Here is a 16,974-nt window from a genome sequence, read left to right as displayed (position 1 = left end):
ATATTCAAAAGAGTTAAAATGACCTAAAAGGATTTGGAGGCCACCCCTCCTCTTTTATGTTTTCTAATCTCACTTAAAACATTGTAATTAGGAGGCGCTGATTCGATTAGTACAGGTGATTCAGTATTGTCATTCAACCATATTTCTGTCAGAAACATAACATCAATATTATGCTGAGTGATGAAGTCATTAACTAATATGGCTTTTATCAGATAGCAATCAGATATTTAAAAAGAGCCAGTTTAAGTGACTTGGTGCAGATGGTTCATGAGTCTGAGGTTGCTTTAGACAAAGGAGATGAGTCTGAGGTTTGGATTAAGACTGCTGTATTTTGGATTTCTGTTTTTTATGAATTTTCTTTTGGTCATGTCATGTGCAAAAGGTCAATATCACACAACAACTGCACTGGTCACCATCTTGGTCTCTAACCTTTAGCTCTATCCTCCTCACTGTTCTATTGTTAAGGTAATTAATCCTCTCTACCAATTGGGTATTTTGTCTTTTTACCAAAGCTGCATATGAATAGACCTTTCTTCTGTCTGGAGTTAATATTAATGTCCTTAATTAATTAATTAATGTCAGATAGATGGAGATAAAAATTAAGGTAATTGCAAGAAGGTTTTCCAAACTCTTAAGACTTGGAGTTCAGCATCCAAGATAAATAATCAAAATACCAGCTCAAACATGCAAAAAGCTGTTCGGCCATTATAAAGGGCTTGATTGCTGTAGCTTTAATAAAGTTTATATGATATAAGATATATCAGAATGAGTATGATACACACTTGGATGTGGAGGTGTAGCTGACATGTGTGGTCCACCACAGCAACGAGGCATCCCGTAGGAGGAGGAGTGGAGTGGACGGAGGGAAGGTGACCATCTTGATCTGGACAGTAGATCTGGAGGCTTAAGATTCGACTTAAAGTCCAAACAGCTGAGCCAAAGCGAAGAAGTGTCTGGGCCTGGCTTGGTGAACACACTGCCCACACTGAAACCATGTATAAACAACATGTAGATATATTAGCTACTGTTTTTTACCCTTTTTCAGGAAGGGCTTGAATTGAAACATACCACGGTTTACATGTAGAAGTATGCAAGTAATCAACCACATTGTTACATGATTATTAATCTGTTGACTTACTGACAGGTTTTTCTTTAGTTAGGCCACACTGGGCTCGCAGAGAACGTGCTACTCGGATAACATTCTGAACCAGCAGGAAATCTTTTTCCTCCTCCGGAAAATACCAGTGAGCCTGGCAACATGGAGAAGTTAAACAAATAAGAAAACAGTTGAACTACATATTTACATATACTGTAAAAAAAGACATTTCGTCTCACTGCATAACATTAGATCAGACTAAATCTTTCTTGTGTTCGGTAAGGATTACCAAAATTATTGCTTGCTAAATGCCAAAATAATGCATTTAGATTTTTTTTAGACTTTTTAACTTCCTAAAAAGTTCTATGTTTAAATACAATACATTTTCAAAGTATCTGAAGAAATGTATTTAAATTTTATGACTGGATCATGTCTACATTGTTTTAGAGTAATACATTTTTTTAGAGTGGCGTGAAATAGCGATACATCCCAATGGTGTTTATACTTGAGTATCAGATGTCTATCATTTTCAAAGCAGTGTTTAAGGTGTGCAAGTGTGGAGAAGTTGTGGCTCATGGGGTGTATACAATAGTCATCTTGCAATGAGAAAGTTGTGGCTTTGATTCCCGCTTCCTTCTTTGTCAGGTGTTGATTTACCCCTGAGCAAGGCACCAAAGGCCAAGATGCATTTTGCGTGCGAGTTTGTGAAAGCGGTGCTAGTGTAAAAGCTTTGAGTAGTCGGTATGACTAGAAAAGTGCTACACAAGTTCAATCCACCAATTACCTTAAAATACATTGACAGGTCTGGGAATTAGCCTTTCAGCAGCAAACAACGCTATGGTATCATCATTCAGCCTGTTTGAAGTTGGGGTGCACCGATTGCAGTTTTCTGGCTGATCGCCGATTACTAATCTTTTAAAATATCTAACTTACCGATTCTGATTTGGGCCGTTACCATTTTTTTGTCTGAAATGTTGCTCAATATATCAAGAAAGTTGCTGAATTGGCAACAATGGGGTGACTGTTAACTGTAAATGTGCAGACATGACCTGGTCAGTCAGTTTGTCAGTCAAACCTCTCTAACAGGAGAAAAGAAAGCACAGTGGTTGATTTTTAGACTTTTGCAGAGGTTGATAACATCAGTGGACAAGATCACATGTAAAAATCGTCCAATCACTAATCTCCCAAAATTAAGGAAACTGGCACCGATAAATCGGTGAACCCCTAGATTGATGGTGTAGTAATCAAAGTTAATGTAAACTTCTACATTTGGAGAATGTAACAAAAAAATCCTGCTTTCTCATTACTCAGGCTTTTAGAAAATATAAATGATTTTATTAATCCTAAACAGAAAAGGTTTAATCTGATTTAATATGAGACTTTTTATGCAGTTTAAGTAAATATCAAATTTCAGCTGCACAGTTAAGTCCAAAAGTATTCACACCAATGGCAAATTTAAATTTGTAATTATTTTATTACAACCAAAAAGTTTCTTTTTCATAGGAAATGATACATTTCTCAAAAGTAATGTTTTTATTTTTTGTGCTTTATTAAAGAATGTCATGTTGGAAATGACACATTAATCAAATTACTCACTGGCATTACAGCAGTCAAAGCTTACTGAGCAGCGTTTTGCATGCTTTAATGAGTATTTGGATGTTTTATCTTTGATGATGAGCTACAAGTCTTCAAGGCTGGAAGGCATCCTTGCTATCACCCTAATCTTTAGCTCTGTCCACAGATTTTCTATCAGATGAATGTTGGTACTTTGGTTGAAACACTCCAAAACTTTGCAATATTACTTCTAGCCAAGAAGAAACATGTTGGTAAAATGAAGGCATTATTTAAACTTAAATCTGCCAGTGATATGAATAATTTTGGGCTTTACCTCATGTACCGTATTTACACATCAAAGCAAGTTGTCCTTCTTTATTAAACCAGGTGTTACCAGATGTCTGAAAATACAATCAGTAAGATCTCCAGCCACTGGCATTTACATTACATTTAAAAGATAATGTTCTTTTCTTGCAAGCACTGACTTAAACTGTTACATATAACTGCATCCTCTCAGGCTGCAGAGATAAACTCTATTGCAACCATAAATATATTATGTGAACCATGTAAAATGTAAGTATTGATTTTGAGGCAAGAATAATAATTCAAGTTTTACCAGCTGAGTGGATCGGGGGTAGGGTTGCAAACACAAGCTGGTTTGGGCCATAGCTCCTGGTCTGAATGGTTGCAGTCTCTGCCACAACTCTTCGGTGATGAAGGGCATGAAGGGAGAGAGCAAAGCAAGAGACAAAGACACACAGTGATAGAGAACAGTGCTGGCCACCTGCGTCGTGTTGCTGCTGTGGTCTTTGTCTGTCAGGACTTCAACTCCCTCATTCTGCTTCAGCAGCACTGGCTTTACATATTCCTTCAGGACAGAAACACAGAAATGACAAAGATTACATTGTCATTCTGAAACAATGTGTAGACATGTTTGCTATACCATTTTTAGGGAAAGCAACATGTCTCAGCATTGATTACCAACAACCATAACAATATTAGTTATCAATCTGGCTTTTACAAGCTAAGCACACACATCTGGGAGGGTGCTCCGGGAGTATAGGGTACCAGGTCCTTTGATATGGGCTGTTAGGTTTCTGTAGGACTGGTGTCAGAGTCTGGTCTGCATTGCCGGCAATAAGTTGGGCTCGTGTCTGGTGAGACTTCGACTGCCACCGATTCTGTTCGTTACTTTTATGGACAGAATTTTTAGGTGCAGCCAACATATTGAGGGGATCCGTTTTGGTCGTGATCTACAGCTTTCATTGGAGCAGTTTGCAGTCGAGCGTGAAGCAGCTAGGATGAGGATCTGTGCCTCCAAGTCTGAGTGCCTTCTCCGGGTCAGGGAGGATGCCCTTCCCCAAGTGGAGGGAGGGAAGAATGAATGAATGAATGAATGGGTGGGTGGATGGGTGGGTGGATGGATGGAAACAGAAGTTGAAATCTTCTACCAGGATTGAATATCAAAAATATAAATATGCCTTCACTAACCATACCCTGTATTTAGCTCTGCAATGCTCAAATAACAGGGTAGATTGTGCCTCACATAGTAAAAGTCATTTCCATTCACCTGTTTCTGATAATCATAATAAGACAGACCTGTTCTCCCATATGAAAATCGGCTCCTTACCATGTAAACATCACACAGGTTGTGCACCCAGAAGGAGTAGAGAGCAGATGTGACAATATGCAGCTCATAAGCTTCAAACGCCTGCTCACATTGTACAATTGTGCTGTAGAGTCTGGAACAGATCCACCGCTCCATGCTGTTCAGAGGAGTTGTCTAAAAGAAGGAAAAAGAGAAACATTCTGAAGGCAATGTTAGCACAAGGGTTATTATCAGCTCCATCTCACTCCCAGTTGACCTTTATCCATTCAGTGTCCATGAATGGAATGGAACACCAATGGAAAACCTTTTCCATTAATAGACACTGAAAAGATGGAGGAATGAGAATTCCTCAATCCTTGCTAGAAGGTAGCAAGGAATTACAAAAGTATCAATGAGTGACCTGCAAAATCCAGCACACACACACATCACACACAAGAAAGAGAAAATATGTGCATGAGAACTTATCATCTAGTTTAAATTCAGAAGTACATAATTGGTTGAACATTTTAGAAGCCATTTTCAGAAAATTTTCCATTTTTCTGAAGCTCTTCCTACTTTATATTACCTAGCACAGGAGGTTTTATGTAAAATAGAACAACACCACACTAAATATGAGCTGAGAGATGTTCTCAAAATATATGATGAAAATGCTTAATAACTGTTACAGTAACAATTAAGAATAACTATTTCTGGAAGCCAGTCAAAAATGTGTCATACAAATTTAAAGTACTGTATGTTCATCTGGTATTTGTGTTAAACAGATACTTCAATAACTAATGTTATTAGCTGGAAACCAGAATCAGACTAACAAACATTTAAGACTAAATTAAATTTCAAATTGTTAGGTTCTCTCTAAAACTGCTGCACAGTTGAAAGCATTATCTTAAAATGTCTCCATATATTCAGTATCTTGAAGAACAAGTTTCAAATCCATTTTGAAATTTACATATTTCAATATGTAAATAATGCAATATTTACATATTGGAAACCAAAAAATATTCCGAAACCTGAATACACACAGCAGTCTCTTTCTTAGTCTTTTGCCAGTGAAAAACCTTTTGCTTGGTAAACAAAGTATTGATCAACAGATTGCCACACCAGGAACTGTGCTTTTCTGGTGCAAAATGATAGACACTTCTATATGATTGTTGGGATAAATTAAATGTTTTTCTAATAGCATTTTATTCATCTCTGAATATGGGTTTACCCATAGAGTTTGACATAGCCAGGTCTTTTTAGACACACCACAACAGGGACTGAATTGCTGTTGCTCCGGTCAATATAATTTTTTAAAAATTTTCAGCAACCAAGCACAAGGGAGAGGAAAACAGGAACTATGATTGACATTAGGTGACATAAACACAAAATTTAGAAATCACCATACCCCTTCAAGTGTTCCCACAGGTGTTATGTTATCACCAACAACTCCCAATGTGAATCTCAGAGTCTGCCACATTTTATTACAGAAGTGTCTGAAGCCAAGAACTTCAGATATGGACAAACTAATGTCTTCACCTAGTAAAGAAACAGACAAATATATTTATTAGTCAATAAGAAAGCACAAACTTTATATTGTGTATGTCTTCCCTCCTCGTGTTATTAGAGTAGTTTCATGCAAATGGACATTTGTGCACCAAGTTATCCTTACACCAAGACGAATACAGTTTAATCTACTTTGAAACTGAAACAGTTCTGAAAAACAAAAGAAACAATAATTTGTAGAAAAAGAAACTACAACTATTCTTAATGCAGGTTTGCATAAATGTAAGCAATATAGTATACATTAAATCATAGTTTCAAAATGTAAAGACATCCACAATTCAAAAGAATGAAAATGAACAATGGAAAAAATATTTCAGAAAACTGTTCCAAAATTTCCAAACTAGAGACACACAGGTGGCTAATCTTTTTAAAACAACATGGAGTCATGTTGTGTCTTTGAACCAATCAGCTGAAATTAAGAAAACTGCATTAGCACAAGTAAAATCCAGATGTATGACATTGTGTGCCAATGCCAATCAGTGTGGAATTATGAGCAAATGTAGGATTAACAGATTTTTCATTTACACATGAGGTTTTTCTGTCTGCACAGTCAGAGTTATATATTTTATCTGGGGATAAGAATTTCCCACATGTCCTGTTGTGCACTCTTCAGCCATTTCTTACAGAGAAGATGGTTGACAACAAGTGACAGGGAGGCTTTGAAAAGAAAATCTGCAGAATATTTCCTAATTTAAGATGACTGTTTGTATGACCCTTAACCAATTGGATTAGTTGTTTTGATGTGTGGGTGTAGCCCTTTGTGTGTAGGGGTGTGCGGGGGGGTGTCTGTGTATGTTTGTGCTTGCTTGTCACTTGGAATTGAAAAATGTTGCAATGGTGACAAGAGAAGAAACATCATAGAAGCCAGGAGCAGAGAGCCTCAGCTCATTTGTTCTGGACAATGACAGAACATATTAAAACACTAAATCTCAGTAAAAGTCAATCTCTTGTGACCCATTTGAAGTTTGAAAGGTGTGTACTTAAGAAACATTCTTTTTACAAAATGCTAAATCTCTAAATGAACAAATGAATAAATAATAGGCTTGAGAGCCACTATTTCGTGAATGCCTTCACGAGGTGTAAAAGTTGAATGACAAAGTTTACTGAAGTAGTTTTACTTCAAATACATGGAGTATCCTTTTAGAGATAAGGATTGGGAATTGAAAGCGTGTGTTCTACCTACAATGTGTGTACTGACATGCACATAGTGCATAGTGTGTCTCTGAGCTTTCAAGGACATGACTTCTTAGGACTGAGGTTATCCTGTTAAATTTTATGATCATCTTTGGATAAAGAGTCCAACAACAGTCAAAATACATTGCTTCACCTGCCTGTCAGCCAGTGAAAGCATTGACTAAAGTTTTCACTATTTCCTTAAAATGTGACTATCTCTCTAGTCAAAACAGTTTTTTCTTTCTGTAACACTACTTTAATTGTGATGATGACTCTTGAGAAGAGATGAGCAACTTACCCTGCATCTTGTGGGAGCAAAGGGCAAATCTCAGAGCATCTGTCCCACACTGGGGTATTCCATTAGGATAGTCTTTACTCTGTAGGGAAGCAGATAGATCAGACAAGTAAGAAAAAGCAATGACTGTACCCAGCCAGCCAAACAGACTGAAGAGTATAGGACCTGTGCTTTCATAGCAATTAGTTGCTCCCTTGGATCTAGGTTTCCTTCCTTCACTTTCTCCTGAAGTCTCTATAACAAAAACAAAACGCAAGGTGAGTTTTACATTATAACACCTTAAGAGAAATGGTAAAGACCTGTTTTCTGTAATAACCTCAATATAACATCATTGTTATCATGTTGATAACAATGAGAAATACACACTGCATTTTCTTCAGTGTGTATTTCTCATTACATAGTCATTTATATTTAAATAGAATTCCAAAATTAGCACTCAAGGGGAAAAGAAAATACAGTCCCAGAAGTGCATAAAATTGCTGTTTGTGGCTAATTTTTATAGAAAATATTATATTTTACTGGATCAGACCAGGAAAAGGATAAAAGGATGAATGATGACCAATTGAAAGACTGGCAATGTGACAATATGTGTGGAGCAAGTTTAACAATTCTAGTTTACCACTTAAATAAGTTCCTTCAGCATGTTCACACATTTCTGAAACTATATAGGAAAAAAAACAGTAGAGTTATATTAACAGCAAAATCTGGAATGTGTGTCTCACCTTGAGAGTGACTCCATGTATTACATCTAATGGGTCAATGACATTTCCAAGAGATTTACTCATCTTCCTGCCATATTTATCTCGTACTAAAGAGTGAAACAGAACCTGAAAGGCATGACAGAAAAAAAAAAAAAGTGAATCAGTCAATTCACCTCATCCGTCACAGTTAATACTAGGTTTGCTTTGAGTAACTCAGTATTCTTGTAAAACCAACCTGTTTAAATGGTAGTTGTCCAGTCAGTTCAGATCCCAACATCACCATCCTAGCAACCCAAAAGAAGATGAGGTCACTGCCAGTCTCCAGAACAGAGTTGGGGTAGAAGCGCTGGAGGTCAGGGGTCTGTTAACAAATGGGATTTCCATAAGAGATTTAAACTTTTCAGGAGTGTATGTTTAATTCTGTTGAGTGGTGGGACAGGAAGTACCTTTTCTGGCCAGCCAAGCATGGTGAAAGGAAACAGGGCTGAGGAGAACCACGTATCTAGAACATCTGGGTCTGATTCAGAGATTAATTCCATTGTGAAAACATTAAGGATTAAGGAAACAGCTGTATGCTTTTAATTAATTTATTAAACTTCACTTAATATAGCAAGCTTTTATAAAGAAAGAGTGGCCCAAATCGTGTTCTTGTTGCTGAAAACGGAGAGAACTGGGCCCAAAAGAAGTATCTTTTAAGAACATGAACAACTCAAAGTTATGGATCTACAGTGATTTACACTTCCCTTTATAACAAAAAAATTGACTTCTTTATTTGTTTAATTATAATTATTGTATGCTTAGCTCATTGTTGAGCAGTGAAAAACAATTCCTTTTTTTGTGGTTTTAAAAAAATTTGGGCCAGTGAGCACTTATGACTTGATGATTTTGGCCCATGTGACAAAACGTTTGGACTTAATTTTCAGCATTTATACAAAAAAAAATCTAACAAATGGTTGTTGGTGCAAGACAGGCTAGTCTGCGTACTTCAGAAACTTTTGATCTATTGTGATTTAAAAAAACATCTTAGATTTGAGGGGACATGATGTAATGAAAAAGAAAGAAAACGGTCAGAAAATGTGAGATTATTCATTTTCAACAATAGCATCTTGATTACATACTGATCTGATATTGTGATATCCTACAACAAAGGTACACAGAACAAAATCCCTGAACAACAAGCAGAATCTTAAAGCAAAACATCACAACAAACCTGATGCGTCAGTATGTGTCATGCTTGTTTACAAGCAGTGATGTTTTTCCATCCCCCCAATAGATTATGTTGTGTGATACAAGAAGTGTTGGCCTAACCATGCTGACTGTCCTATGGGCCTACATGTGAAGGGGGCCCAGGAATAGGCCTATTCCAGAGTGAAACCATTCCATTGTCTGCTGCTTTTACAATGGAAACAGACAAAATGGGGTGGGGTGCCGAATTCAGTAGAAACGGAGCATAAGAAGTAGAAGTAATGAAAAGAAAAAGCCTTCAATAATCATGGGATAAACTGAAACTTTGGGAATGAATGTAATGCTTCATTCATTCAAAGCTGCTAAAAAAGCAGGAAAGTAAAAGGGTGTTACCCTGTTGCAAAGTGATGTGTTCTGGGTTCACTCCATATTTTACGGCAGCTCTTTGTCGGGCCTCCTCTTCACTCTTCCCCCAAACCCAAAGCTCCTACCACAAAGTAAGAAAGAAATATGGCAAATGATTATACTATTAACACAGAAAAACATTACTACGGCTTTTACAAAGCTGTTGTTTTCTGTGTGTATGTGGGCCAAATCATACCTTCAATATATTAGTGCCATTTTTACAAATAAATCACAGACCAACCTCTTCTTTAGTTGTTGAATTGGGAAGCTGTACTTGGTAAGCAGGGATCTGATGACCCCACCAAAGTTGCCTGGATATGCACCAGTCACTGTAGTGTAAATAGCAAACAAACAGTTACAAGGTGTTCAATTGTTCAGTTACCATCAGAGTGGAACCATTTCATGTACATCAGCACATAGACCTAATGTTTTCCAAATGTGTACTGAAGTTCATCAAACTTAAAAATCAGGACATCTGACCTGATGCTGGACAGCCAGTTCTTCCACGTCTTGGTGTAGGAGTGAGGAATGATTTCTAATTGGCCATCCTCTACAGCCTGCCATTAAAATACAAATCGTTCTTTTTAATATTTGAATATTAAATGTTTGTAAAGACTTTCACATTATGATGACACAACCTCATTATCATAAACATAATCATCAGAGGCTTAGTAAATTATCAGCATTTCACATTCACAAACCTACCTCTATAGCTTTCATAGCCATTGTATCACAACGGACAAACCACTGCTTTTTTAGAAGTGGTTCAATGATGTCTCCTGAGCGACTAAGGATCAGAGGAGAGGAAATAATAGGCACAAAAAGTTAGGGACATTATCACATTAGTGAGGTTGTTATGATCTGATAAAGCTTCTCTTGTTTTTGGTCAGCTGCAATTGCAATATTTACTAAATCTCACCATAAGAAGAAAAACAATATGTCAGAGATTTATCTAATAAAGTCTTCAAAATCAGATGTTTACTGGCAGGGGGATTACTATCTCTTTAAATAATGAGAGAAAGTACAGATGATGATGTCATGGCTTTGGAAACTTCTGATAGGTTTGAGTCAACTGGAAGAGAACAGACTGTAACACACTGCTTTGTTTCGCCCTATGGGAAAGACAGAAGAAATTAGCAAATATATCAGGAAGAGAATCATGGAGCTCCAACAGTCTGGTTCAACCTCAGAACCAGATGCCTGAAGGTACCACATGTATGTCTTTAAGCAATTATAAGTAAGTTTAATTGTGATGGGAATGTCCAGCCATCATATCACTTAGGAAGGAGATTGGTTCTCCATCCCAAAGATGAGCAAGTTTGGAAAATGTTAAATTTGTCTCCAGAACAAAAGCCAAAGACTTTGTATAGATGCTAGCTGAAGCTGGAAAGACAGTCATCATCCACAGTAAAACACATAGGCTGAAAGGTCACTCTGCCAGGAAGAAGACATTACTTCAAAAGAAACATAAAAAAGGTAGATTCATATTGGAGACATGTCCTGTGGTCTGATGAACCAAAAGTGGAAGTGTTTTCCATAATGACCATTGTTACATCTGGTAAAATAAGGGTGATGCTTGTAGGCCAGAGAAATATTGAAGCAGTATCTAAAGACATTAGCCAGGAAGTTAAAGCTTACAAATCCAAACTCAGCATTCAGCCAAACTGGTTACAAAGTGACAATGACAACAAAATCTATGTTTTAGCGCAGCCATCACAAAGCCTTGATCTCTATGACTTGTGTACAGATCTGAGAAGGTGTGTGTGAGTGAGGCATCCTACAAACCTGACTCAGTTCCATCACTTCTGTCAGGAGGAGTGAGTAAGAATTCCAGCAGACTATTAGAAAAAGCTTATAGAAGGAAACCCAAAACATCTGACCCAAGTTAACTTGATCAAAAGCAGTGATACTAAATTTGTAGGGAAATGTGTGTTATCTTCTAATTTTGAAGACACTAATAAATAATTCTCTTGTTGTTGTGCCCCCTCAGTGTTTAGTTCAGGGGAGAGACGTCCTGCAGCTCTGTGTCCCTGATTAAAGACAACTGAAAAAATTGGCTATACTGCCTCCCTTTGCGTGTAGTAAAGTTTTTCAAAGACCTTCTGTTAACATTAATATTTTTTTCAGAAAAGAGACATCTAAAATTTCTACCACACCAGCCCTCGTGGACTGGAGCTTGGCACCAATGCTTTTGATGATCTACTGAGATAAGACAGCATTGTCTCAGGACCAACTTTCATGTCAGGAGTAATAAATCCAGACAAATGTTCAGACTTGTTGAGCATCCTGTCTTTTCTACTACCTGCAGATGGGTAAAGTCATGGCGTGATTCTTCTTTCCTCTGAAAAGGTTTTTTTCAACAAGACCATTCACAACCAGCTGCCTGGCATCAAACCGCTTCACACCCTTTAAAGAAACAAAAAGGAACAATGTGTGATATGTGACAGAATAAAAATAAAAGTGAGATGTTCACCACTTCTTTGGAAGCATGAACCTAAGGTGACTCAACATTTTCTAAGTCTTAGTACTTCATTATGTTTAAACTGAGATAGCTAAGAAATTAACAATAATCATACATGCTCAACACTGGTATCAATACATATCTAGCACACTGATTTTCCTGCACCTCCAACCACTGTCCACACAATGGCTCCATAGTTCCATCTCCTCTAATAACCGAAGGGCGGGGCAGAGAATGCTTCTGTGACAGATGGAAGTCCATAAAGTCATGAGCAGGAGTCACCTTCACAGCACCTACAAAGTTAATACAAACAACAGATATTATTCCACAAAAGCATACATATGATTTAATGCTCTTAGTTTGATGAAACTGTTAGGGTGTTTTCACACCTGGTAGACTCAGTTTGATTGGGGACCAAAATTGCAACATCTGCTACATTCTTAGCTGGTGCAGTTTGTTTTCACACTGCACTGAGTTAAACAATCCAAATTAATTGGAAAACTTGTTCACCCCCTGACATGTGGTGGCGCTGCACCAAAACTACTGAAGGAAATGACATAAAAACCTACCAGGTAAACTACTGTAAATTTCCTCTTCACAAAATGTAAACTAAAATGGAGTGGCATCAGATCTAACAGTGTAGGATTTCTCTTTTGTCTCTGGTAAGAAACCATGATTTCTCTCTGTAGCGCTAGATTTGTGCATTTATTTTGGCTCTATTGACCCAGAATGCCCTGTACTATAGTTTACTTCCTGCTTTTGGAGTGTTCTTTGGTTCACTTGCATCCACATACCGTATATACATTTGAACCATGCCAGATTTCACTTCAACCGAATTGAGAGCAAGGTTTTGAAGTTCGCTTTTCTGGTCCATATCAGAGTTCAATTACACATTCACACCTCCCCCAAAAAACTGGACTTTAGAGACAATCGAACAAGAGTTATATTGAAACGGACTAACAGGGCTGGAGTGAATGCACACTGGTACCTGTTCCCATATCCATGTCCACCATTGTATCTGTGATGATGGGGATGAGTCTGTTGGTGAAAGGATGTTTACACCTTAGTCCATGGAAAGTCTAAAACAGAGAGAAAGATGTCCATTGTATCAATTTGTCAATAATGATTAGGAACTCCTAGCTTGGATTCAATACACATATAAGGTAGGCAAAATGGTAAAAAGACTAAAACAGGGGCAGAGTTCAGACTGGTCCAGCCTGGAGAGTCCAGGGATGGCCCAGTGAAGAGGGAATTCAGAAAGGTTTCAAGCAGTTCATCAGGCAAAACAGTTATTGTCTAACAACAATGTCTGTCAGAGTATAGGTGAACATGGACCACATCAGCATGCTATAGATGCAAGTCATTTGAATTTTATTTTATCTATTACAGTGGGAGCATAGTGAAAATGTGGCTTTCAATTAATGTCAGTTTTATCAAATTCCTGTTAGACAAATCAAATTCGGAGAATAAGAAATAACTGAGTCCAAGTTAGTTTTAACTGCTGTGCAATTTAGAACCTATTAGACATATTTAAAAAAACTGACTGTGTTGCTTACTTTCAGGAATAGAATAGAATAGAATAGAATAGAATATACTTTATTGATTCCCAAGGGGAAATTGCTTATTCGTTGACAAGCTACTCCACTCAAGGTGTTAAATATTAATAACAAGTGATGTAAGTATTTCAATATGACTGAAAATAAATAAATAAATAAGCATGCACATGCAGATATGTTCATCTATAAAACTATAAATAAGTGCAGATAAAATGCGATTTTAGTTACTCAAGTTTGGGCATTGGGCAAGTCTAATGTCTACAGGCAGAAATAATTTCCCCTGTCGCTCTGTGGTGCACTTTGGTTTAATAAGTTTCTGGTTGAAGGTGCTCCTGCAGCCAGCCATCCACATTATGAAGTGGATGAGACTCGTTGTCCAAGACGACCTGCATCTTGGACAGGATCCTTGTCTCTGACACCTCCACTGCACTCCAACAACGTCACTGGCCTTGTGGATCAGTCTATTCAGTCTGTTGGTGTCCTCCACCTTCAGCCTGCTGCCCCAGCACACCACAGCACACAGGATGGCACTGGCAACCACAGATTCATAAAACATCCTAAGTAAGGTCTGGCAGATGTTGAAGCACTTCAGCTGCCTCAGAATGTAGAGACCAGTTTATTGTTAATGTGGAGACCCAGATATTTATAATTCTCCACAATGTCCACACTGACCCCCATGATAGTAACAGGAATCATTGGCGTCTTGGTCCTCCTCCTCACATCCACCACCCGTTCGTTTGACTTTGTCACATTGAGCTGCAGGTGGTTCAGCCCACAGGTCTCAGTGCAATAAAAGTCAGATGTATAGAGCATTAAAGTGCACGAACTGTGGTCTGCCAAGGGGGAATCCACCTGCATCGCTGTCAGTAGAGCCGGACAAATAGTGTCGAATGCACTGGAGAAGTCAAAAACATAATTCTCACAGTGCTCACCGGCTGGTCCAGGTGAATGTATACACGGGTGAGCAGGAAGATGATGGCGTCCTCAGCTCCAAGTTTGGGCTGGTAGGTAAAATGCAAGGGGTGGTTGGACCAGAGGCCAGAGCTGCTCCAGGACAAGTCTCTCCAGGGACTTCATGATGTGGGAGGTCAGCACCACAGGCCTGTAGTTCTTGGAATCACAGGGTCTTTGGCACCGGAACAAAGCAGGATGTTTTCCACATCATAGGGACCTTCTGTAGGTGCGAGCTCATGTTGAAGATATGCTGGAGGACTCCACAGAGCTGGATAGCACAGGCTTTGAGCACCCTCAGGCTCACACCAACAGGGCAGCCTTGACAGGGTGGAGTCACACTTGCTGTCTTCTAACACCATCAGTGGTGATGTTTACCACAGAGGTGGCCGGCTGAGGGATGGGGGCATGGTCACTGAGTAGAAGAGGAGGTGTGAAGGTGAAACTCACATGGGGATGAGGAGCGAGAGGGAGACTGAGGCACGCAAACTGTGGGTGGAGAGCAGCAATAGTATTGATAGAATATGGGAGGCAGGTGAAGGGGCCACAATGTCAAATCTGTTAAAAACAGGTTGAGTTCATTGGCTCTATCAATGTTGCCCTAAACCGCACTACTGTCTGCTGACCTAAACTCAGTGATATTCCTCATCCCTCTCCAGGCCTCTCTGGTGTTTTCCTTCTGGAGTTTCCTCTCTAGCTTCCTCTTATAATGCTCCCCAGATAGCAAACGATGGTAATTCAACATTGAATTATGGTCAAAAAGGTTGATTATTCATTGAGGTCGACGATTGATGGTGGATCAACCATCAAAAAATGATATTGTCCATACAGGACAATATCATTTTTTGTCATTGGTCATTCTTGTTTGAATGACCAATGTAGTTCTTTTATGGTTTTGTTTTCTTGAATAACTAAGTTCATATCTGTTGCTAAAGTTTAGCTGTGTCTTGGAGTGAATTATTGAATGTCACAGAGTTTTTCAATGTGATTATGTGTGAATTCCAGACTTAACCAAAGGTCTTTTATTTCGTTGCATAATGTAACAAGAATATTCATTTTTTAGAGAGAGAACATGCAAAGTCCACACAGCAGTGACACCAATGATACTGTATTCAGCAACATAACTTCATATGTCTTGTAAGTACTCACCTGATATCGAGGATCATCAGGGTGAACAGCTACAGCCACATCTCCAAGCATCGTCTCAGGACGAGTCGTGGACACTGCCACTTCACCATCTGATACACACACACACATACTGTATATGTACACTGCCTGGCCAAAAAAAAAGTCGCCACCAAAAAATGGTCACACACTCTAATATTTTGTTGGACCGCCTTTAGCTTTGATTACAGCCCGCATTCGCTGTGGCATTGTTTCAATAAGCTTCTGCAGTGTCACAAGATTTATTTCCATCCAGTGTTGCATTAATCTTTCACCAAGATCTTGTATTGATGATGGGAGAGTCTGACCACTGCGCAAAGCCTTCTCCAGCACATCCCAAAGATTCTCAATGGGGTTAAGGTCTGGACTCTGTGGTGGCCAATCCATGTGTGAAAAAGATGTCTCATGCTCCCTGAACCACTCTTTCACAATGTGAGCTCGATGAATCCTGGCATTGTCATCTTGGAATATGCCCGTTCCATTTGGGAAGACAAAATCCATTGATGGAATTACCTGGTCATTCAGTATATTCAGGTAGTCAGCTGACCTCATTCTTTGGGCACACAATGTTGCTGAACCTAGACCTGACCAACTGCAGCAACCCCAGATCATAGCACTGCCCCCACAGGCTTGTACAGTAGGCACTAGGCATGATGGGTGCATCACTTCACCTGCCTCTTTTCTTACCCTGATGCGCCCATCACTCTGGAACAGGGTAAATCTGGACTCATCAGACCACATGACCCTCTTCCATTCCTCCAGAGTCCAATCTTTATGCTCCCTAGCAAACTGAAACCATTTATTCTGGTTAGCCTTACTGATTAGAGGTTTTCTTACGGCTACACAGCTGTTCAATCCCAACCCCTTGAGTTCCCTTCGCATTGTGCGTGTGGAAATGCTTTTGCGTTCACAATTAAACATACTCCTGAGTTCTGCTGTTGTTTTTCTTCGATTTGATTTGACCAAACGTTTAAGTAATCGCCGATCACGATCATTCAGGATTTTTTTCCGACCACATTTCTTCCTGGATGACGATGGTTCCCCACCATCCTTCCAGTTTTTAATGATGCGTTGGACAGTTCTTAACCCAATTCTAGTAGTTTCTGCAATCTCCTTAGATGTTTTCTCTGCTTGATGCATGCCAATGATTTGATCCTTCTTAAACAGACTAACGTCTTTTCCACGACCACAGGATGTGTCTTTTGCCATGGTTGTTTAAGAAATGAGGAGTTACTCGTTGCATCAGCTGGGGTTAAATAACTTGTTGCCAGCTGAAAGATAA

At 38.8% G+C, this 16,974-nt stretch overlaps 1 protein-coding gene across 5 annotated transcripts in view; it reads right to left on the bottom strand.

Moving 5' to 3' along the window:
- vars2 (valyl-tRNA synthetase 2, mitochondrial) overlaps window positions 1–16,974 on the bottom strand; it is a 33,178-nt gene that overhangs the window by 5,211 nt on the left and 10,993 nt on the right. For 4 of the 5 annotated variants that reach the window (XM_032581730.1, XM_032581732.1, XM_032581729.1 and 1 more), the window contains 18 exons: window positions 15,678–15,766; window positions 13,010–13,100; window positions 12,187–12,314; window positions 11,863–11,966; window positions 10,266–10,347; window positions 10,041–10,117; window positions 9,802–9,889; window positions 9,549–9,642; window positions 8,417–8,487; window positions 8,206–8,331; window positions 7,992–8,096; window positions 7,435–7,503; window positions 7,273–7,351; window positions 5,644–5,774; window positions 4,281–4,433; window positions 3,267–3,518; window positions 1,139–1,250; window positions 783–985 (listed from right to left, as the gene is read on the bottom strand). In XM_032581730.1, coding sequence (XP_032437621.1) covers window positions 783–985; window positions 1,139–1,250; window positions 3,267–3,518; window positions 4,281–4,433; window positions 5,644–5,774; window positions 7,273–7,351; window positions 7,435–7,503; window positions 7,992–8,096; window positions 8,206–8,331; window positions 8,417–8,487; window positions 9,549–9,642; window positions 9,802–9,889; window positions 10,041–10,117; window positions 10,266–10,347; window positions 11,863–11,966; window positions 12,187–12,314; window positions 13,010–13,100; window positions 15,678–15,766 — 2,054 coding nt within the window. The remainder of the gene's footprint in view (window positions 1–782; window positions 986–1,138; window positions 1,251–3,266; window positions 3,519–4,280; window positions 4,434–5,643; window positions 5,775–7,272; window positions 7,352–7,434; window positions 7,504–7,991; window positions 8,097–8,205; window positions 8,332–8,416; window positions 8,488–9,548; window positions 9,643–9,801; window positions 9,890–10,040; window positions 10,118–10,265; window positions 10,348–11,862; window positions 11,967–12,186; window positions 12,315–13,009; window positions 13,101–15,677; window positions 15,767–16,974) is intronic. The other variant, XM_032581733.1, reaches the window with a different exon arrangement.

The sequence above is a fragment of the Xiphophorus hellerii genome, chromosome 13, assembly GCF_003331165.1.
Source record: "Xiphophorus hellerii strain 12219 chromosome 13, Xiphophorus_hellerii-4.1, whole genome shotgun sequence".
NCBI classification, from domain to species: domain Eukaryota; kingdom Metazoa; phylum Chordata; class Actinopteri; order Cyprinodontiformes; family Poeciliidae; genus Xiphophorus; species Xiphophorus hellerii.
This window is presented reverse-complemented; position numbering and strand designations above follow the sequence as displayed.